Source organism: Danio rerio, chromosome 5, assembly GCF_052040795.2.
Source record: "Danio rerio strain M-AB ecotype USA chromosome 5, GRCz13ab, whole genome shotgun sequence".
NCBI classification, from domain to species: domain Eukaryota; kingdom Metazoa; phylum Chordata; class Actinopteri; order Cypriniformes; family Danionidae; genus Danio; species Danio rerio.
The window spans coordinates 73,626,918-73,651,569 of NC_141025.1; the positions used below are offsets into that span (position 1 = coordinate 73,626,918).

Sequence of the window (24,652 nt, forward strand, 5' to 3'; positions counted from 1 at the left end):
AAAAAATGAAAAATGTAATTTTCACATGTAAATTGACCAGCGACTGACAGACTGGTTCCCTTCAGGATCAGACAGTGATCATATTTAGGTTCGATTAAACATGCATTCATCATCCAGGAGGCCGTTTTCACTAAAAACCTACAAAATAATATCTAATAATATAAATAATACCTGGTATGATATAATTTATTTAATTGTAAGCATTAAAACTGCAAGCTTAGCCAAAAACTGGCCTACACAGAATTTGGTATGTTTGATCGCATCAAGACTAATGAAACATTTAAAAAGAGCAGACACCCACCTGCTTCTGCTAATCGAAGCTCTGCATCCATGTAATCAAACACCTCTACTGTGAGCTGGAACCTGGAGCAGAGAAACCCCATTAAAGGTTAATGTCTTGAATTCAAAGGATTTAGGCATCCTCACACAAAAAGAATTTGCTGTTAAATCATCATACACTGTATTTAGTTATGTGTTATGAAGTGCTAAATCCAATGCAATGCAATGTGAAAGGAAATCATTTATGAATCATAACCTGTTAAACAGATATTTTAATCCAATATTGATGGGTTGTTAGTCGCTAATTTTCAACTTTGGCTTTAATGTGTTTGTCTTTCTTATTTATTGACATAGAGTTAAAGTCAAAAATCAGATTCTTTCAAAACACTTTTTAAACTTAATAGTTCTAACATATGATATTTTATCTTTGCCATGATGACAGTTCATAATATTGTGCTAGTTATTTTACAAGATATAGTATTCAGCTTAAAGTGTCATTTAAACTAGATTAATTAGGTAAATTAGGTGTTAATTTTGCCATTAATTAGGGTTTAGGCTAATAATTTTTACCTTTAAACAGCTTTAAAAAAAAATTTTAAATTACATAAAATAAGATAAAACAAAATAATAAAATAAAATAAAATAAAAAATAAAACAAAACAAAATAAAATAACATAAAATAAGATAAAACAAAATAAAACAAAATAATAAAATAAAATAAAAAACAAAACAAAACAAAACAAAACAAAACAAAACAAAACAAAACAAAACAAAACAAAACAAAACAAAACAAAACAAAATTAAAATAAAATAAAACAAAATACAATAAAATTCATTATAATTAAGTTTTATTTGAAAATTTATTTTGGGAAATATCACTTGGGAAATAATTAAAAGATAATATAAAATATACAGGAGGGTTAATAATTTGGCTTAAACTGAATATAGATGCATATATCAAATACACTTCATTTCCAGCCGATTCGAATGTTATCACTCGATTGAATGGGCGTTATCAGTGGTTATCAGCTGACAGATATGGGCCAGTAGGGGCCTTCTGTGCCTACTAGTAGGCTCAGAAGGCAGTTATCATCCATCCATATGATTTATCAGCTATAGATCAGATACAGCTGCGGCCAGAAGCTAACAACATTTATTACATTTCACATTAATAGTATTTTATTGACGTCTAAACCCAAACGTCACAGTAATGTAAAAACAGATGTGGATCTGGAGTGTTCTCTGTTAGTATAGCTGCTTAACCATGTGGATAAATGATTACAGCCTTGTGAGTCTACTAGTAGGCGCAGAAAGCCCCTACTGACCCATATCTATCAGCTGATAACAACTGATAGCACCCATTCAATTAAGTGATAACATTGGAAGCGGGTGTCATTTCCCAAAATGACATAATTATTAAGGTTTGGGGTGTTCGATTCCAGGTTGAATTTACTGGTCAATAATAACCATGCGTGCAGATTCTGACATAGGAAATGCAAAGGATGCAAAATAGCCATAGAAGATCTGCATGCATTCTCTGAATGTTTTCACTTTGGACAACTTTACTTCAGCATCACACTCTGCATGCCTGAGACAGTATCAGATTGTGTGGTTATTGTCGCTAACTCCACATTATATATATAGAGTTTTCTTTAAAGGCGACCTATTATGCGAAAATCACTTTTATAAGGGGTTTAAACACAGTTGTGTGGCAACAGTCTGTGAATATAATCAGCTTCTAACGGTAAAAATGTATTAATTAAAATTTTTATAAACACACTTGATAAAAAAACATAGCATAGATCGTTAGTCTTGTTTTTGAATCTGCCCCTATCCAACGTCACGCGAAGCGGCTTCCGGGTCCAAGCGCTCTATTCAACTGAATGGGGAGATTGATGAAATGGTAATAATAAACATTTACAAAGCGATTTAAGGCTTTCGAAAATCAAGATTGCAGTAAATATGTCCATGCCTCATATCCCATGGCCAGAAAGTGATTATTTTTTTTATAAATTGTTACATTTTTGGTATTTGTTATGCTGCAAGCCCAGAGATTGTTGTGTACAATATGATTTTATATAAAATTAAGTTTAATGTGTGATAGTGTTGTAAAAAAAAAAAAATAAATGAGTGAAAAGAGAAGAGAGAACCCAGTCCAGGAGACTCGAAACAAGCAGAATTCCTTTATTGAGACGTGTTGGTTAATCTGCAGTCATACAGCGTCTTTTAAGATGTCCATATGTCTGCAGGAGCCTACTAGAGGTCCGCAGTCTGCAAGTTCTTTCACAAGTCTCTCACAAGTCTCACACAAGTCAATGATTTCATGGCTATATTGTGTTCTTAGGAAGAGGGGATATAGCTAAACAAAGCATGCAAATTCAGTATTGGAGTCAGCATGGCATAGGTGTTAAAAAACGGCCCAGCTACTGACCACACAAGTTAATCAACATAGGGTTTCTGTAGCATAAAAGTAACACCCGAAGACAAAGACAGAGTCGTTTAAAGCATTTGCATCACTGGCTTAGCCTGTAGTCAGAGAGATAAAGGTTAAATGTCCCTCCTAGCTGGGATGTTAATGAAATTATATAATTAAAAACCAAAGAATATAACTTTTCAGTTATACGTAGATTATTGTTCATTTGGAATTAGTTGATAGAAATTTATATTTCCACAATAGGAATAAAACGTGATCATAAACGAATGATTTCTCCACTCAAATGAATGGCAGCTTGGACCCGGAAACAGTATTACATACGTCACAAACACGTCACCACTTAACAAGCGGATGCTCAAACACAGGCATTTGTAGCTCCGCCCTCTTTTGAAAAGAGCACAATCTCATTTGAATTTAAAGCGACAGTCACCAAAACAGCACAATGAGGTCTAAAAGGGGCTAATAATTTAATAATAACCAAAAATATTTATTCTGCTTAAGGAAAAAAAACATTAATTAAATAACTTTGGATCAACTTAAAATCCAAATCGAAGTGAAATTGTACTTTGGACTAAACTGCTTGTTTTAGAGAAAAAACCAATGCTTTGAATGTTTCTTAGGGGGTTTGTTTTTTGATTTAATGCAAATTTACTAAAAATTGTTTGCAGAAATCATGCTTTTTCAGTTAATCAAATATAAAAATCTATTATGAATAAAAGACAGTAGTTTCATTGTTTTCAATGTTGGGATTAGAGAAACAGTAAATATGTGAGTGGACACAGTCAACAATGAGGGCTGATTCCTATGGTGGAGTTGACTTCAACTCCAGGTCTATTTAAAGTCACCTTATATGTAGTCTCTTGTCTTCTTAGAGGATTTAACTAAACTAAACATATTTTATTAAAATTATTGCCATTTTGAAAGCGGGTCTAGCTTCAATAGAACAACTGACCACACTTTAATGTGCAGTTCATGCTATTAACAAACCATTAACTAAGACTTTAAGCTTAATAAACGACTCATTAGCTGATTATTAATAGTATAGTAAGTATTGGGTAGGATTAAGGATGTAGATTAAGATCATACTTTATAAGTAATAATAATCAGTTATTATCAGGCAGGTAATGAGCCAGCAGTAAATGCTGTGAACTGTTGCTTAAAATAAAGTGTTACCTTATTAATAAACAGGTAATATATTAATAATAGAGAGGTAATAAGCCACTAGTAAATGGTGTAAATTGCTATTTAAAATAAAGTGTTACCTTACTAATAAACAGTTAATATATTAATAATAGAGAGGTAATAAGCCACTAGTAAATGGTGCAAATTGCTATTTAAAATAAAGTGTTACCTTACTAATAAACAGTTAATATATTAATAATAGAGAGGTAATAAGCCACTAGTAAATGGTGTAAATTGCTATTTAAAATAAAGTGTTACCTTACTAATAAACAGTTAATATATTAAGAATAGAGAGGTAATAAGCCACTAGTAAATGGTGTAAATTGCTATTTAAAATAAAGTGTTACCTTACTAATAAACAGTTAATATATTAAGAATAGAGAGGTAATAAGCCACTAGTAAATGGTGTAAATTGCTATTTAAAATAAAGTGTTACCTTACTAAAAAACAGTTAATATATTGATAATAGAGAGGTAATAAGCCACTAGTAAATGGTGTAAATTGCTATTTAAAATAAAGTGTTACCTTACTAATAAACAGTTAATATATTAAGAATAGAGAGGTAATACGCCCCTAGTAAATGTTGTAAAATGCTATTTAAAATAAAGTGTTACCTTACTAATTACTAAACAGTTAATATCTCAATAATGGAGAGGTAATAAGCCCTTAGTAAATGGTGTACATTGTCATTTAAAATAAAGTGTTACCTTACTAATTACAAAACAGTTAATATTTTAATAATAGGCAGGTAATAAGCCACTAGTAAATAGTGGGAATCGTTCTTTATACTAAAGTGTTATCGAACAACTGTATGACTGGCTTGATTTCCCAACAAAACTGGACTTCCTCAGAAACATAAAACCATGCAATAAATCTACAAGGGTCAAGATAAATAAATAAATTAATAAATAAATAAAAATCCAGTTGTTTTCTGTTTATCCATAAAAAAACATTTAAGGTAATCTATAAAAAAAATTGGTGGCAAAGATCTGCAAAGAAAATGGGAATGGATGGTAAGTTTAATCTTTTATTTAAGATCTAAGAATGTATTTTGTTGCAGGTTTTGAACAAAGAAAAGTATTTCACCCGGGGTAAAATGCATGCACTGTGATGCAGCTCTGAACTTTTAGCTGAAGGTGATCAGTGGTTTGGTATTTGCTATGAAAGCACCATTCATCAGTCATTTGCTTCCCACATCATGTTCAGTGTGAAAGACTCTCCTCTCTCCCCTTCCGTTCCCACCAGGCTCAGGTAACTCAAAGTCCAATAAGAGTGTCAAACTTGCATTCAGGAAACTTATATATCATATACTGGCAAGCAGTGTTGGGTAAGTTAAGTACGTTGGTTAAGTTTAATGATGTTTTTTTCTGTAGACAATCGGAAATAAATATTACTTAAGGGGGCTAATACGACTGATTCTAAATGGTTTAAAATTTTTTAAAACTGCTTATATTTAAGCTAAAATAAAACAAATAAGACTTTATCCAATAGAAAAAAAAGTTTAGGAAATACTGAGAAAATATTCCCAAAAACATAATTTGGGAAATATATAAAAATAAATAAATAAATAATAATAATAATAATAATAATAATAATAATAACAATAACAATAACAACAACAACAACAACAATAATAATAATAATAACAACAATAATAATAATAACAATAACAATAATAATAATAATAATAATAATAATAATAATAATAACAACAACAATAATAATAATAACAACAATAACAATAATAATAATAATAATAATAATAATAATAATAATAATAATAATAATAAAATCACAGGAGGGCTAATCATTTCGACTTCAACTGCATTCACCTTATTCTTCACGTAAGAGCAGGCGCAGCCATTTTTACACATGAAAAACTTGTTATACTGCTTGATGTTGCAAACTGATATTTTCTTATTATATTATTCTACTTGGTCATGCAAACACTTGTTTGTAGAGCAAGTAGTTTGACCGTTTTCTGCCATTTATTATTCCTTGTCATTTCTCCCATATGCAACTGAATCGGAAGTTTGAAAACAATCGCAAAAATGAGCGCACTTCAGCATTGAAGAATAAGGTCAAAACTGTGATGAAGAAATAAATATACAGTAACTTTACATACACATTATTGATGTCTGTTCCAGCTGTACGCTCCAGGAGTTCATCCGTGACTTCTAGACTGGCTGGAATTTCAGAATGCTGCAAAAGAAAATACAGATGATCCTCCTCTGTGGTTCATTTGACAAGATAAAATTGCTCATTTCCCTGTATTTAAACATTTTTTGAAACATTTAAGATAAAGCACATATGGCTGCAAAATATATAATATAGTTCTAATGTCTTTTTGGATATTTTAATAAAAGAAACTTGCATTTAATCATCCCATGTGTGCCGAACTGCCATTTGTGTTCAAAACCTACAGATCACCCTACATACAGTATATCATCCACAGCTAACTTTTACATACAGTTGAAGTCAGAATTATTAGCCCTCTTGTAATTATTAATTCTTTTATAATTTTTCCTCAGTTTCAGATTAACAGAAAGATTTATTATCAACACATTTCTAAACATAATAGTTTTAATAACTTATTTCCAATAACTGACTTATTTGATCTTTGACATGACGACAGTACATAATATTTGACTAGATATTTTTCAAGATACTCAGCTTAAAGTGACATTTAAAGGCTTAACTAGGCAAGTCATTGTATAACGATGGTTTCTTCTGTAGACATTTAAAAAAATATGGATTAAGGGGGCTAATAATTTTGACCTTAAAATGGTTTTTAAAAAAATTAAAAACTGCTTTTATTCTAGCAGAAATAAAATCAATCAGACTTTCTCTAGAAGAAAAAATATTTTAGGAAATACTGTGAAGAATTTTTTGATCTGTTAAAAATCATTTGGGAAATATTTAAAAAAGATAAAGAAAGAATCTACAAATCAAAAAAGACTGGCTTGGATTGATGACTTTCAAATAGATATTACAGAAAATGAATGGGAAGAAAGTTGTGTTCAAGCGCAAACATTATCAATCAATACCCGTTTTAAACTAATCTAATATAATTAGATAATGAGAACATAAATAACACCAGAAATGTTAAATAAATTTAATAGAAATATTCTGGACATTTGTGGAAAATGTTTGACTTACAAGGGCACACTGTTCCATTGTGTTTGGCAATGTGAGCACTTACAATTCTTTTGGAAAGAAATAATTAGTGTAATTTCTAAAACTATTGGTAAAGAAATCCCTGTTTGCCCTAAAATCTGTATTGTTGGTCTTTTCCCACCAGCCTTATCACTGAAGTCATATGAACAGAAGTTTATAAGTCTGTGTCTATTGCATGCGAAGCGCTTGATTGCCATTCACTGGAAAAGCATTCATGCTCCATCTTTGTCACTCTGGATTAAGGAAATGTCTTCGTGTTTAGCAATGGAATGGTTGACTTATTCAATCAAACAAAAAATGCACATATTCTACAAGATTTGGGACTTCTTCTTTCATTTTTTAAATAAGAGTGGACTGACCGTTTAGTAATCCCAAACAATGTGACTGTGTTAATATGCACTGTGTTTGTAATGACTAACTTTAATATATTTTTCACTTTCATTGGAATGTATATGTTGAAATGTCAATGTCTTAATGGTATTTTATTTATTTATTTTTAACAAAATTGCCCACTTTTAATTTTTATTTGTATTATTATTTTATCTTTTTTTTTTTATTTACTATTTATTTGTTTATGTAACACTTTCCTCGCATGATAATACTTTATATATATATATATATATATATATATATATATATATATATATATATATATATATATATATATATGTATATATATATATATATATATATATATATATATATATATATATATATATATTATTTTTTTTTTTTTTAATGGCTCTGTTGGGATGGGGCAGGTGTTCTTTCATTGGTATTTGATTGTATGTATCACATTTTTCTGAAACAATAAAAGCGTAAAAAAAAAAAAAAGATATAGAAAGTCACGGGAGGGCGAATCATTTAGACTTCAACTGTATACATTATTTAATTAATGAAATAAAATTGAGAACACTTGGAAATGTACCTTAGTGTGAAACTCAATCTTGGTACAGAGGAGTTTGGCATGAAGGGAAACCAGCAGTGCATATCCGTGTCTGTCCCGTGTGTTAGTCTAAAGATAAAAACAAATCATTAAAACATTTTTGTCCAAAAAACAAAACACTACGTATTAATGCCACTTACCCATAATAACCCTGTCTCGGCAATGTCGCTGTAGTGCCTCATGCAGTCTTGTAACGTCTGAACGAATAAGACAGAAGAAAGAATAAGACAACAAACAAAACAGTCTGCTCCGAGAACAAAAAAGAAACATTGAAAGGATGGTGGTGGCACAGTGTCTCAGTGATTGACACTGTCGCCTCACAGCAAGAAGGTCACTGGTTTGAGTCCCGAATGGGCCAGTTGGCATTTCTGAGTTTGCATGTTCTCCCCATGTTGGCATGGGTTTCCTCCAGGTGCTCTGGTTTCCCCCACAGTCCAAAGACATGCACTGTAGGTGAACTGGATGAGCTAAATTGCCCATCGTGTATGACTGTGTGTGTGTGTGTGTGAATGAGTGTGTATGGGTGTTTCCCAGTACTGGGTTTGGAGTGGAAGGGCACCCGCTGTGTAAAGCTTATGCTGGAATAGTAGGTGATTCATTCCGCTGTGGTGACCCCTGATAAATAAGTGACTAAGACGAAGGAAAATGAATGAATGAATAAATAAAGGGGTAGTTCACGCAAAAAATGAGCATTTCCTGTTAATTTCACCTAAAGGTCACTCAAGATGTAAGTGACTTTCTTTCTTCAGTAGAACATCACAAAGGATTTTGAGCAGAATCTGGGGTCTTTGGTGAGTAATATAATGGCAGTGTATGGTGACAGGTTTTTTAGATTAAAATTTAACACATACAAGTGAGTCCAAATCAATAGCCACGGCTCCTGATGACACACTGAGGTTTTGTAAAGTGAAATGATTGGTCTGTCTAAGAAACTAAACATTATTTACAATATTATTAGCTTCAATGTTGGCGCATGTGCGATAGTAGCCCTTCACGAATGTAGTCCGAATGTAGTTCTATGTGAATGTGCGAGTGCTGGCGACGCAATCACCAATATCTATCAACAAACTGTGTCACCTGACCTCCCATCCAATCATGCGCTCTTCTGCTTTCATCATTAAAGTAATCGGACTACAATCCGACTACATTCGTCGCACATGTCGAGAACCAATTGACCAGGTTGTGGATTAAAGTTAATAATAGGGTTGGGTCGATAAATGATGCCATCAAGATAGACATCACGATGCTGAGCTGGCATCAAGATCCTCCACCCTGCCCCCGTAGCAGCAATCCGCTTTGAAAAATACACACTTAGGCCCTGTTACACTAATACGTTATAGTTTTAAAATGGCACACACACATACAGTCATGCGCTCTAGCACTTGCGCACGTCTGAGCTACAGGCAGTCAGCGGGTGTTTTGAGCATAAAACCCCAGCGAACAGTGAAAGTTAACGGTTTATCATTGATATACCGCTGTGATTCGTACTGGAAGTCATTCGTTTCTAACGTAGAGCAGTCCGGGAGCTGCGCTGAGTTCCGATCATCTCCGTATGCGTAAAATTCGGATCCAAATTGAGCTTCAGATCCATTGAAATAATTGAACTCCTGCTACTAGACTGTATGCGACCTGCGACCTGCCGACCGGATATGATGTATTCCAGTGTTGTCCAAGCAGATCAGTGCGCGTGAGATGAGAAATAAGAGTTTATTTGGTTATTTTTTTAATTATAAAAAGTCTATTTAAAAAAAAAACTTTTTTGTTCAAAAATGTAAGTAAGAAAGTAATAAAAATATATTTTTTAATGTTATTCCCACATTCCCTACAATATTTTAGCGGTCTGTGAGTTTCTAGTATTCATTCATTCATTAAACCATGTAAACGCACAGAGAAAAAAAGGCTATTGCTTTAGCCCTCCTTTATTTTGGACACCGTGAGAATCAGCTTCTCCCCCGTGGTGCACAACAACACTGAAAATACTGCCACAAGGGGGCGTATTCCGACAGTCGTGTCCAAATGTTGTGTGCAGTGGAAAGGCGGCTTTACTAGAGTTGTTAAACGTGATATTTAATTAATCTTGTCTCTATCTAACGACTCTTCGGTCTTTTGAATCTATCAGGTAAAGTGTCACAGCGTCAGTACACTGCTTCAGTCTTTCACTTTCACTCTTGTACTTAGTTATTTTAGCTAAACCTCAGATACTGTTGGTTGGTTCCTGTTGGTTGTGCACCTTTTTTACCAAACAAGTTTGTCGACGCCATTATAACGACACAGATCACTCTGCCTATTCATGCCAGAGTCCCGCGGAAAAAGTGATTGACGGGGTAAATTGTGTGCAACTTTATTTATTTATGATTTAGTTATGGGTAAAACAAAGACCATGCAGGTCAGGTAGTTGAAACGGTAGGCTACAAATAATTAAATCATTATGTATTAACTAATTATTCATAAATAATGAATTCACCTCCACCTACGATGACAAAGCCATCGTCCATCGCCATGTTTCACATAAGACATCGTACGATGTTGACAAATTGGTTGACATCGCCTAACCCTAGCTAATAATATTTCAAAAATATTTAATTTCTTACACAGACCAAACATTTAGCTTCACAAGACCTCAGTGCTTATTTTAATCTAAAAACCTGTCACCATTCACTACCATTATACTGGATGAATCACTAAGATCAGCACAAAATCTTCTTTAATCTTCCACTGAAGAAAGAATCTACATCTTGGATGACTTGTGGCTGGGCAAATTAAGAGGAAATGTTCATTTTTGGTTGAACTCTCCCTTTAATTTAGTCTGAGCAGGAAAATTCTTTAAATATTTAGACGCGTAGGCAGCTGCAGTGTTACTGAGACAGTTGTTATGCTAGGAGGCTAAGACAGCAAATTCTTGTTGCTTTTTCATCTCAGAAACGTCACTTGTATGTTGCTCTGGATAAAAGCATCTGCGAAATGAAATAAATCTAAATGTGCAAGTAAAACGGCATGAAAAGCTGACCTTAATGCAGCTGCGGTCTTATCCAGATTACAGCGCTTAACATGTCCATTTGAACCGAGATGGCACTGCTATAATGGGTCAATGTTTTACTCAGGAGGCTTTTTTCACAATTTACAAAATTAGATGATCATATGACGTAAAATGTTTTTTTTAAATTAACAATCACATGGAAAAAAAACAACCGAGGTATTTGAAAGTGAGGAAAAGTGCTGCACTGAAAGATCAAATATAGTTTTAGCTTTAGAATTTAGTTCATTTAACTTCATTGGTCACACTTTACAATAAGGTTCATTAGTTAATGTTAATTAATGCATTTACTAACATGAACAAATAATGAACAATACATTTACTACTGTATTTGTTCATGTTAGTTAACGTTAGTTAATGAAAATACAGTAGTTCATTGTTAGTTAATGTTAACTCATGGTGCATTAACTAATGTTAACAAGTATGGACTTGGATGTTAATAATGCATTAGTAAATGTTCAATTATGATTAATAAATGCTGTACATGTGTTGTTCATGATTAGTTTATGTTAGTAAATGCATTAATTAATGAACCTTATTGTAAAGTGTTACCACTTCATTCATTCATTCATTTTCCTTAGGGTTAGTCCCTTTATTCATCAGGGGTCACCACAGTGGAATGAACCGCCAACTTATCTCGCATATTTTCTACACAGTGGATGTGTTTAGACTGTGGGGGAAACTGAAGTACCCAGAGGAAACCCATGTCAACAAGAAAGAAATGCCAACTGGTCTAGCTGGGATTTAAACTAGCGACCTTCTTGCTGTGAGGCGATAGTGCTAACCACTGAGCCACCCGTTTAGATAATTACAAAGAAATTCAAATACCATACTTACATTTCGGTGGCCATCGCGCAAGATTTTGTGTAACACATGACAGAACTTCCAGCTGAGGATGGCGCTGCTTGGCAAGGGCAGACCAACGGCGTATGACCAGAAGGTATAGGCCCCTTTCTCTCTGTGGGTTCCCAAAATGATTCCTGTTCAGATCTTTAAGGAAAACACTTAAAAGCACAACTGAATACTTTGATAATGAACAGATCATACATACACATTTTTATTGTGTACCAATTTTATAATAATACATTGTATGCAATAAATCAGTGTTTCCCAACCTTGTTCCTGGAGGCACACCGACAGTACTTCCCTTATCTGACCCCTTAACTTCAGGTTTTGGAGTCTCTTCTAATGTTCTGATGAGTTGATTCAGGTGTGCTTGATCAGGAAGAAGTTGAAAATGTGTACTGTTGGTGTGCCTCCAGGAACAGCATTGGGAAACACTGCATTATATTACTCATTAGTTTAATTAAATAACTGACACCTTATTTTATGTTTAACTGTGAAGTTTTCAACCCAGGCTCAATTCTGAAAACGTACCCCTATATACATTTCTGGAGAGCGCCAAATATGTTCCAGGAGCTACATTTTTTTGTAGTTTTTGTTTTTTCCAAATCCACCAGAGGCCGCTGTGTACGCTTTTTGAGATCTCAAAATTCTCTTGCGAGTGCCATTCGTGCCTGCTATTTTGTGTAAATCCATCCGAGGCCGTTGTCGACCGACTGACCGACCGATCCCCCCCAAGCAATTTACTTCCCTAAACCAAGCAATAGTGTTTTAAAAAGCACTGATTGACCCACCCACTTCCCTAAACCCTACATTTAATTGCAATCATTTAACAAAATGTATCAAATCATAGAAATATTACAAAGTAAAAACGACAAATACTGTAAACAGTGGTTAGGGTAAGAAAAGGTTCAGTTGCCATTAACTAAACTGAACTGTTAATAAAACATGTTGTCTAGTTTCAAAATGTCGTTTTAATTTAGAAGGTTTCGTGTAGGGCTGTAACGATACACCAAACCCATGATTCGGTTCGTATCACGATTTTTGACCCATGATTCGGTTCGTATCACGATTTTTGACCCATGATTTGGTTCGTATCACGATTTTTTTTTCGTGGGGGGTGGGGAAAAAAAGATTTTTAAAACTATATTTTTTTATTAAATAACATTTGAAAAATCTTTATAAACTGAACGTCAAAGAACAATATTAACTATGCAAATTATTAACAATATAAATAGCCATATATAAAATAAATAAATAGCCAAAGCTATAACACTTCTGTTTTCTTTGTAACAAAATACTGTTGAAAAACCAAACAGAACTAAACTCCATTGTGCAGATGATTCAAGCATGTTGAAAATTCTTTTTCAATCAAGTTCTCTTACATTGAAAAAGTAAATTAAATGGCTGCTGTTTCACACTGAGGTAACTGAGGCTTAATGCCTGTGCTGCAAACCACAAATCAAGTAAACATTAAACAAATAAACAACTTATTTCTCTTAAGAAAACCAAACTCGTTGGATTTAAGGGAGTTGAAAATTCTGCTTCAGAAACACCATCATGTCAACATTGCAGTTTAAAAACGCGACAACTTTCCTTACTCTGCCGAGGAGTCGGGACATCTGGTGAACGCCCATGCCTCTCTGCACAGCCACATTAAAGCCTGGTTTATACTTCTGCGTCAAGTGACCGGCGCAACTCAAGGCGCAGGCAACGCACGCAGCTGTGCATTTATACTTTTGCGCGCTGTCTCTGTTGGTCTGCATTAACACTTCCGAAACGCTAGTGGGCAGTGAGGTGTAAATGTTCCTCTGTGTCGAGTTTCTTCGCTTTTGTTTTGCTTTTCTGAACACTTCCTGGATGTACAAGTGACTCAAACTCGCTCATTTTGAGGCAGGAACCGGCGGACGTGCAACAACTTTAACCATGAGGTAAACACAGAACAAAACTTTCCATCCGGAGCTCCTTCACGGGACTCCACACTTGTAAACAATCGCTCGCGCCATTCGCGCGGCTCTCGGTCCCGCCCAGACTCGTCGGCGCTAGCAAGCCGACCAATCACAGAGCTTACGCTACGCGTTGTTGCGACGTGTAGTTACAATTTTTGAGAGGTGCACGTCAGTGACGGCGACGGCCACGGCGAAGGGCTATGCGTCAGCGCCGTAGCCTACACCGGTGTTTGACGCAGAAGTATAAATCAGCCTTAACAGTGTGAGCAAAGCATCATTCGACAGCATTGGCAATGTTTCTGCCGTTGTCGATTGTCAAGCGGGGTTAAGTTGGTTTTGTTTTTGATATTCCTGACACATTCAGATGGTCCATTACTAAAAGCTCCATGTGAGCTCTACCGGCTAATTGCGAGGGCTTAAACGGAGCAGTGCTCGTAATGTCGAACGAAAAAAAATGTTTCCTCACGTTCTTCTTCAACCAACTCAACTTTTGCAGGCAGACGTGACGTTATTGGAAGTCACGGGGTGTGTCGCGATTCTCCCTTATCACACCGCGACACAGGATTGTAGCTCAGAGTGTCGCGATTTCGGTTTCATATTGCATATCGTTACAGCCCTAGTTTCGTGCTCTCTTGTGAGAGCACTTCGCTACTTATGACACACTGAGGCTTTAAGTCTTTTTTGCCGTCAATTTATGTAAATCTTTACTTTACATATTCAAAATTGTACTAGTAATTTCACATGTCAAACGGTACGGTTGTCGTGCATGCATTTCAAAATAAAAGTCTAAATAAGTTAAAAAATTAAACTTCTGTTGTTTTTTTGACCACACACTCCACGACCCACTAAAAATGTTCCCATGACCCACTTTTGGGTTGCGACCCACCAGTTGAGAAACACTGGTGTAGACGTTGCCACAGGCTTTATAGTTTGCAGTTGACCTACCTGGTGGTCTAATAATAGTTGAATAAACAATAACAAATGGATGTCTGAATTAAGGATACTGCGTGCATGCTTCTCCTTCAGTGGTGTCTCTGTGGAATTGATTGCCTTGCTGATGCTGCTGAGCTAAAAAGGAAAGAACAAGAAAAAGAGAAGAAGAAAAATTACTAAGGACTTTGTGTAGTAATATCATTTTCTCTATGCACTTTATGAGTGGGACTAGGATTGAAAACAGGAAGAATTGCACAAAAAAAATGTATTCTGCCTATTAGGTGTGTGATAAGACAAGAGCCTGGGTTTACAAGAATAAGACAAGACAACATTTTAAAACATTAAGAAAACTCTCAGTGATTACAGTTTTTCTCAGTCGCTTTGGTGCATTTCTCACAACACTATTTACATTTGCACAACAGTTAATGCATTTCTTAAAACAGTTAGTCATTTGGGCACATCCTAGTAGCAGTTTCTTATTCCTTCCAACAAATTGCAAATACTTTTGGACAAGCATCAATTGCTTTTATACAACTCTCTGTTGTTTATAACATTATCATTTGCTTATGTCATGTCAGTCAAAATTAACTAAACTTGTAAATGCTGAATAGTCATAGCAAATAAAACTAACAGTCCTCATTTCATTACTTGAGCCTTTACATACAAAAATGATAAACTAGTTGTCAAAATCATTCTTTTACTGAAAATGTCTTAATAATTGAACAATTTCATGGATGATTTACAGACCTGTGTATGTTGTAGGCTCAGTTCCAATATGTACTGCAGTATTGTTTACAGTTGTGCACAGCTCTACCTAAGGAAAGTTTATGTTTGCTGTACATAAGAGTGTATTTATTGTTTTGCACAATGCTGTAAATAAATTAGAATTGCAAAGAGCAAATGCAGTAAAAATGTGAAACATATATATTCAGTGTCTTGTACACAAATACCTCACTAAATGCAGTGAACTTTACAGTAGTTTTTAAATGGCTCTGCAAATAGTATACAGTGCTGTCTTGGGCATTTTCAGGAAGTGTCACTAAAATCTGACTTTTTTGCATTGAAAAAATTGTACAGCGTAAACTGTCATAATGAAAACATGACAAAGCCATTTGACTATATTGCTCATAAACAATAGTGTCAGGACTTTTCATTTTGATGACACTGACACTTTGATTGACATGGATACTTGCTTTTGAGGAATGAACTATCCATTTTGAGCATGTGACACGCTTTTGCAGGTTATCATCTAGGTTTTGCAGTTTGTACTACTTGTTTTGAGAAATGCATTAACTGTTGTGCAGAAATGCACTGGTGTTGTGAGAAACGCACCAAAGCGACTGAGAAAAACTGTAAAACATAATCTTTTATTCAGCTGAAAAACAAAAATGTAAGTCTGTAGATGCATTTTGAAATCAACTTGTGCTGAAATAAAACTTTCATTGGAATAAATTACATGCAGTAATACACATGTGAACACTGCAAGATTTTCCCCCATAAATACACAAATATGTATACATGAAAATTTATTATAACACAAATATCCTTGGGCGTCACGGTGGCACAGTGGGTAGCACAATTGCCTCACAGCAAGAAGATTGCTGGTTCAAGCCTCGGCTGGGTCACTTGGCGTTTCTGTGTGGAGTTTGCATGTTCTCCCCGCATGATGTTAACATAAAAATGATTATTTGGTTATTTTATTGGTCAGACTCTACAATAAGGTTTGAACATGAACTAACTATGAACAATACTTGTACTGCATCAATTACCCCCAGTTCAACATTTACTAATGCATTATTAACATCCATGCTTGTTAACATTGCACTGCGAGTTCATTCATTCATTTTCTTTTCGCTTTAGTCCCTTTATTAATCTGGGGTCGCCACAGCGGAATGAACCGCCAACTTATCCAGCATATATTTTACGCAGCGGATGCCCTTCCAGCTGCAACCCATCTCTGGGAAACATCCATACACTCTCATTCACACACATACACTGCGGACAATTTAGCTTACCCAATTCATCTATACCACATGTCTTTGTACTATGGAGGAAACCCACACGAACGCAGGGAGGACATGCAAACTCCACACCGAAACGCCAACAGACCCAGCCGAGGCTCGAACCAGCGACCTTCTTGCTGTGAGGCGACAGTACTGCGCCACTGCGTCGCCTGCACTTCAAGTTAACGAACTGTATTTTCATTAAAAAACACAAACAAATACTGTAATAAATGTATTGTTCATTGTTTCTTCCGGCTAGTTAAAAAACATTAACTAATACAACCTTATGTAACAGTGTTACCATTTTGTCTAAACAACCTACTGTAACTGAAATGTTGTACGCTTCCTAATTAAGAAATATAATTAAACCTGATTGAGAAATGGAATAAAAGAGCTTAGAGTTGATCTGGTCTCTCTGATGCACACACTATGACTTAGCGTGTTGATCTATGGCTCATTAACGTGCTAGTGAGATGTGCTAGTTGGCCACAAAACTAGGGAGAACTAAGGGAGAACTAAATGAAGGCCATGAACAGCACAAAGAGCAGATTGTGCAGAACAAAGCATGTCACCACGAGGAATTGGGCTGTTTGGTGCCAACACTGGCAGTCAGACTTAGACAGATGGTCTGCCTATTGGCTAACTGTCATAACAGGCCCCATTCGGGAGAGAGTAAGGGGCACTAAGACCCTGCTCTCTACAATTTAATAACCAATCATAGGCCTGGACGATTAATCATTTTTAACCAAAATCGTTATTTGAATCAGAAAAGCGGCAATTTTTTTTTATGAGATATCAAATATGGTAATAAGCATATACAGTGCTCAACATAGATGAATATACACCCCTCACAGATCTCTCATTTAGATTAATATTTTCGAAAGGAAGCTTTACAATATTATATTTGTGCATATACATTAGATTATTCAGTGAGGAGGCTAACGAAATAACTATGGTTATAATGGTCCAAAATTGGTACACCTAAATTTATGCGTTAGAAAAAAATATTACATAACATTTTTTTTTAAATCAAAATTTACAAGAAACACAAAACGTAGAAAATTTTGCTGACATTTTGTAGTTTAAATGTTTTTTTCCTAATATTTGGCTTGAATTTAATTGTTTTACCTTTCTATTTTTAAAGATGTTCAGTGACTACAATATTATTTTAATAAATATATCTGTTTAATAAATATGTTTTGTTTAAATGCATCAAAATATATGACTTAAATTCACTGAGAAATGGATAAAAATACTTATTTATTAGGGCTGTGTGTGTGTGTGTATATATATATATATATATATATATATATATATATATATATATATATATATATATATACACATACATATACTTTTAATATGAAAAAAACACTGAAAATAATTTACTTTGTTTACAAAAGTTATTTATTTTCACTTTTTTATGAGAAAAAAGTCATTGTTGGTTTTAGGAAATGTGTGTTTTAATTTTAGTTGATTTTCAATAAATACTCATAGACAGTAGATAGTGTGTTTTTCCTTAAATTATCTTAATATCAAGTAATGCACCCTTCATTCAAAAATCTCTCACTTGAAAGATGTGAGCAAATTATTGTACAAAACCTGTCTATAAACTATGAAGGCAAAAAAATAAAATAAATGAAATATTCATTAATCGTAAGTTTTGATATTATTATTCATTCATTCATTCCTTTTCAGCTTTGTCCCTTTATTAATCTGGGTTCGCTACAGCGAAATGAACCGCCAACTTATCCAGTCCAAGCGCAGCGGATGCCCTTCAAGCTGCGACCCATCACTGGGAAAGATAATATTATTAAATATCCCAATATTTGTTTGTTTTTTTAATTAATCACAATCTTTCTGCTCCATCCTTAAACAACAAAAAAAAAAATATTCCAAGTTGGAGAAAACATCACGAATGACACGTTCTATGGTAAGAGGGGAATGTATTGTCCTTAGACGCAAGACCTCTTTTGGTCAATCTTCTTTTATTTATTAATGCCACAAATCTATATTATTCTCTCCCAACAGAAACAATCACATGTACAAATCAAAAGATGTTTTCACGCCTGACTAGGAGATGGTTTTTGTCAAATCAAATTCGTACACACTGATTGAGATGTTTTTGATTGGTCAGTGTTTTAGTTTATATGCGATTATGCCTGTGTGTTTTAAACTGACCTTTTAATTAATTGGACATTACTGTTTTATTTTTACCTGTCCAGAGACTGCAGGTGGAAGATAGCAACCTTGCTGCAACCTGGCACAATGCATCTTTCCTTTTTGAGGTTAATGTAATTTTTGTGCATGTGCCTGATAAAATATTCAATTAATTGAGACTTTGATTGTTGGCCAAATCCCCCAGCCCTATTATTTATATACATATTTATGCTGAGCACTGAAGTGTTTGAAAGTTCTGACAGTTGAGTCGGGTGATTGGCTGGGCCATTCTACAGCTTGATTTTCTTTCTCTGAAAGAATTTGAGAGTTTACTTGGCTATGTTTTGGATCATTGTCTTGCTGAAATGTCCACCTTGGTTTATCTTCATCCTCCTGCTAATGTAGATGTTGGACTGAAGCAGCTGATATTCATTTACAATGAGGAAGGGCAGAGGGTTGCTGAAGAACTGCTGACAGATTTCAACTGCTGTCTGGGCTTTCACTGCCTTTCTACACCTCCCTTTCTTCATGTGTTCAATGCTGTTTCTCTATGTCGTTTCATTTTATTACGCATAATCTTAATTTGAAAACTATTTAGATTTGTTTTATGGATTTCTTTGTTTGTTATCAACATTCGGTAAACATTCCAAGACAACAGCACCATTTAGAAATATTTTTTTCTGAGAAAAATAGTGACGTGTTAAATAATACTTATTTTCCCCACTGTATATAAAGCCCTTTTTGCATATTTTCTGGAATAACAATCTTTATAAAAAAAAAATATTGTGAAAGATATCATTAATGTGAAATAAACATTCTTATACGGTGAAAAAAACTCGAGCCTAGGCCCTAGCTGGAGGCCAAAATTAAAATTTCAATGAACTGCACCAGGTCTAGAAGAACAGCACTTATACCACTAGAAGACGCCTTTAAGAATGAACAGAAATAAAAATAAATGTCCTTGGAAGACCTTCTTACAGTATTATGTCTACTGTCTTTTTGTGTCACCAAACAGAGCAACAGCACACAGCTTCGACACTCAACACTGAGGGAAACCTGAGCCAGTACTGGGTTTGTCCTTTCTGTTCTCAGTCAATAGAACGGCATACTTTAACTCATTTCATAAAAAAGGACAACCGTGTGAAACTGTGCCACAGGAACACCACCAGAGTCCTTTATAAAGTTTTGCTACACTTTCTTTTTATGTGTTTTGCTGTTTGACAACCATAAACAACCATCCTTTTATTGCATGGCGGTAGTTGCAGTTTTATAACTCAAATAATCTGTTTTAGAACACCTATTGTTGTAATTTACAGTCTCTAGTGATGTATTGTTTTATTATTTGATGGTTTGCTATGTAAAAAAAGATACAGTGATATCTTGAGTCAAAGCAATGTGTTGGGTTCGAAGATAAGCTCGAAGACACCTCCCCCGACTTTCCCCTGACTTTCACTGACTAAATAAAATAAAACTAAATAAAAGCAGGGAGCTGTTGTGTTGAGCAGTCTCTCCAGAATTTTGTGATTCTGCGACTGATGGATTTAACGCAAAATCAACCAAATAGCTTTTGACACTTTTTGACTCTATGGTCAATTAGTTGCGCATGTCTTTGGGCTTTAGGGGAAACCAGAACACCCGGAGATAACCCACATGAACACAGGGAGAACATGCAAACTCCACACAGAAATTCCAACTGACTCAGCTGGGACTTGAACCAGCAACCTTCTTGCTGTGAGGCGACAGTGCTACCCACTGAGCCCATTTTGCTTTTTGATTATTTATATTTTGGATATTTAGAGACATTTTACTGTTCAAAAATAAATGTTGTTTTCTATTTAAAAAGTTTTAAATGTCAAAATGTAAGATCATTAAACTCAATATGTGGCTTTTGCATTAAAAATAAATACTTACGCTACGCTGTATAATGCGCTGATTTACCCATTTATTTTATAATAAGTAAAATGTCAGAAAAAAAAAAGTATTAAGTTTGTCTCCAATAAAAAAAAAATTGCCCAACTAATCAATTATCAAAATGCTCATTAGCTGCAGCGCTAATATCACCCAGCAGGCACAAAACATCCACATGACGTCATACTGTTTCTTGCACATAAGCCAATTGTACTAGGCACTTTTTGTATAATAGGCACAATTTTACTCAAGTAAGTGCTATACATTGTTTACATCTGTTTACATTACTCCACAATCAGTATTATATACTGTTTACATTCATAGACTATGTATCATAGATATATCACATATACATACATATATATATATATATACATACATATATATATGTATATATGTATATGTATATATATATATATATATATATATATATATATATATATATATATATATATATATATATATACATGAGCAATATCACACGAGTAGCAGTGCCTTAGTGCCAATATACAGCCATATTGCACTGCTATGAGTGTGATATTGCGTTTATACAACAGTTTGACGGCATAATTGTGTATATAAAAACAAAATCAAACATGGAGAGTCTCAAAAACCCTTTTGTATGAGGAACTACTTTCTTCCAGATTCAAATCATAAGCTGACAGTTAAACAGCTGAGCAAGCATCTTTTAAACTTTAGATGTGTAGTGTCTGCTTTTTGCTGGCTGTATGTGGGCGGAGTAATACACAAAGGGTAAAGGGGCTGTAGGAGTTCTGATATTGCAGATTATCGCACAGCTATCAGCCAATCAGATTTGAGAACCAGACAGAACTGTTGTATAAATATATATATATATATATATATATATATATATATATATATATATATATATATATATATATATATATATATATATATATTCATAATTTTTTTTATTTTTTATCTTCTGCCACTTTTCCGGGGCCGGGTCGCGGGGGCAGCAGTCTCAGGAGAGAACCCCAGACTTCCCTATCCCCAGACACTTCCTCCAGGTTCTCCGGGGGGATCCCGAGGCGTTCCTAGGCCAGCCAAGAGACATAGTCCCTCCAGCGTGTCCTGGGTCTTCCCTGAGGCCGCCTCCCGGTGGGACATGCCTGGAACACCTCCCTAGGTAGGCGTCCAGGAGGCATCCGAAACAGATGCCCGAGTCACCTCAGCTGACTTCTCTCGATGTGGAGGAGCAGCGACTCTACTCCGAGCTCCTCACGGGTGTCAGAGCTTTTCTATTATGTGCCTAATGCTGTTGTTACTGTTTTTATGTAATGTAATGTAATGTAATGTAATGTAATGTAATGTGTATTTGTATAGCGCATTTATTGTGTATGGCAATACACCCAAAGCGCTTCACAATCATGAGGGGGGTCTCTCCACACCACCACCGGTGTGCAGCATCCACTTGGATGATGCGACGGCTGCCACAGGACAACAGCGCCAGTGCGCTCACTACACACCAGCTATTGGTGGAGTGGAGAGACAGTGATAGAGCCAATTCGGTGGAAGGGGATGATTGGGAGGCCATGATCGTAAGGGCCGATTGAGGGACTTTGGCCAGGACACCGGGGTTACACCCCTGCTCTTTCACGAGAAGTGCCATGGGATTTTTAATGACCACAGAGAGTCAGGACCTCGGTTTAACGTCTCATCCGAAAGACGGCGCCCACTGACAGTTTAGTGTCCCCTTCACTTTTACTGGGGCATTAGGACTCACGCAGACCACAGGTTGAGCGCCCCCTGCTGGCCTCACTAACACCACTTCCAACAGCAACCTGGTGTTCCCTAGTGGTCTCCCATCCAGGTACTGACCAGGCTCAGCCCTGCTTAGCTTCAGTGAGTAACCGGTCTTGGGCTGCAGGGTGACATGGCTGTGGCCATTATGATTATGCTCATATCATGTGTTTACTTTTTTCTGTAAAGCACTTTGTGCAGCCTTGTGGCAGTTGGACACGTGCTATATAAATAAATTGAACTTGAACTTGAACGTCTATCAGATGCTGGATTTTGGTTGCCATTCCTGAAGAATAAATGTCTTTGGCATCAATATGACGTTGCTTTAAGATGTTGTCTCAACGTTGTATTTTTGTCTCTTTACAACACAACCTAAAAATCTACAAAATATCAATGTTATTTCACCTCATTATTGGACATCAAAATAACGTTGTCTTTAGATGGTGGTGGCCTAAATCTAACCTAATATTACATCGTATGACTTTGTGTGTCTGCTGGGCAATAACACGAAACAACTTGATTTTAAAAAACATGTTAAATGGAAAAGAAAATATAAAATGACAAACAATAATCTATGATGTTTCATGATTTGGACAAAACAAAATATATAAAACTCCCTAACTTTCACACAGTGATACCGGTAAATATCTGGAAAATTTCCGGAACAACTTTACCGGTATATTCAAAAAAGCGCTGTTCACACAGGCGAGGACGTTACGGAAATTTTCCGGAAAAGAGCATTCACACATCCATTCCAAAATACCGGTAAATTCTGACATCATTCACCACAAATGAGCTTTAAACGGCTGCGCTTGTATTTGTAAACATTTGACTAAATTACAAACTCTGTGGATGATCAATATTGTGAACAACTTTCGCAGGATCACTTTCGCATGTCGAGATGTTTATGATATGTGCGTGTGCAGGCGCTCACAGGCTGTTTCACAGGCACACGCAAAGCTTGAAGGTAAACAAACAACAGCTTATCATAAGCATCTCATCGATGATTATTTACACAGTTGGCATTAAGAAGAACATATAAACGTGATCTGACTAACTTCTAGCAGCTAAATGTGTCTGGAAAAATATTCAAAGGCTTTTATTCTCACAAACCGCGCGGACGTAAATGCGTCTGACTGTTGTGATTGGCTAAAGCAGACGTCTCACGTCAGCACGTTCTAGACGTGCACGCGCTTATTACGGCAATCTTCCTTCTGCGTTCACACAGCGCAGCATTCCGGAAAATTGCCGGTAATGTTACAACTTCTCTTTCCGGAAAAAAGCAAGAACGAATTTACCGGTATTTTCAAAAAGGACCTGTTCACACATACAACCTTTCCGGAAAATTGCTGGCAATTTTCCGGAAAGGTCTGTATGTGTGAAAGGGGCTATAATGTCTGGAGTAGACCTTTTAAAATGACCATGACCCATGGGAACGGTGTACTTTGAGCCAAAGCAAGGTGTAAGTAAGCGTTATCTTTGTTTTAAAATACACATTGTTTATTTCAATTATCTTCAATACAACATCTCCTGAAGCAAGGACATCCATGCAATGAAATCTCTTTCTATCTCTCTCCTTTGAATGTTCCTGTTAAGAGTCGCCACACTGGATAAAGCACATATTATCCTGCCTTTCCTGACGCAACTTACGCAAGGACTTCCCTATCATAGGCCTGCATATATTGACCACCTCTGCTACACATACTTGCTTCACAGTGAGATAACACAAAGGCATTACGTTGCTTGGCAACATCTGTCAATGCTGGGCGATCCCACCCACGTGACGGCTCATGGCAAACTGACGCAAAACACACAGAGCTGCAAAGTAAACACACAGCACTATGCGGCATGTTTGACCTGTCTGTGAGAAAAGTTCATCGATCTGTTGTGCGAGATCACTTCAGATAGTTTTGTGATCATTTTCCTTCAGCTTAGTCCCTTATTTACCAGGGGGCGCCACAGCGGAATGAACCGTCAACTATTCCAGTATATATCTTTATGCAACGGATGCCCTTCCAGCTGCAACCCAGTACTGGGAAA

At 35.5% G+C, this 24,652-nt stretch overlaps 1 protein-coding gene across 2 annotated transcripts in view; it reads right to left on the reverse strand.

Moving 5' to 3' along the window:
* Positions 1-24,652, reverse strand: part of hip1rb (huntingtin interacting protein 1 related b) — a 346,918-nt gene that overhangs the window by 313,626 nt on the left and 8,640 nt on the right. For both annotated transcript variants that reach the window (XR_015490376.1, NM_001083565.2), the window contains 6 exon segments: positions 14,849-14,912; positions 11,890-12,032; positions 8,159-8,215; positions 8,001-8,087; positions 6,021-6,097; positions 302-363 (listed from right to left, as the gene is read on the reverse strand). Coding sequence is in view for 1 of the 2 variants with exons in the window: in NM_001083565.2 (NP_001077034.2) it covers positions 302-363; positions 6,021-6,097; positions 8,001-8,087; positions 8,159-8,215; positions 11,890-12,032; positions 14,849-14,912 (490 nt within the window). In the remaining variant the exon portion in view is untranslated.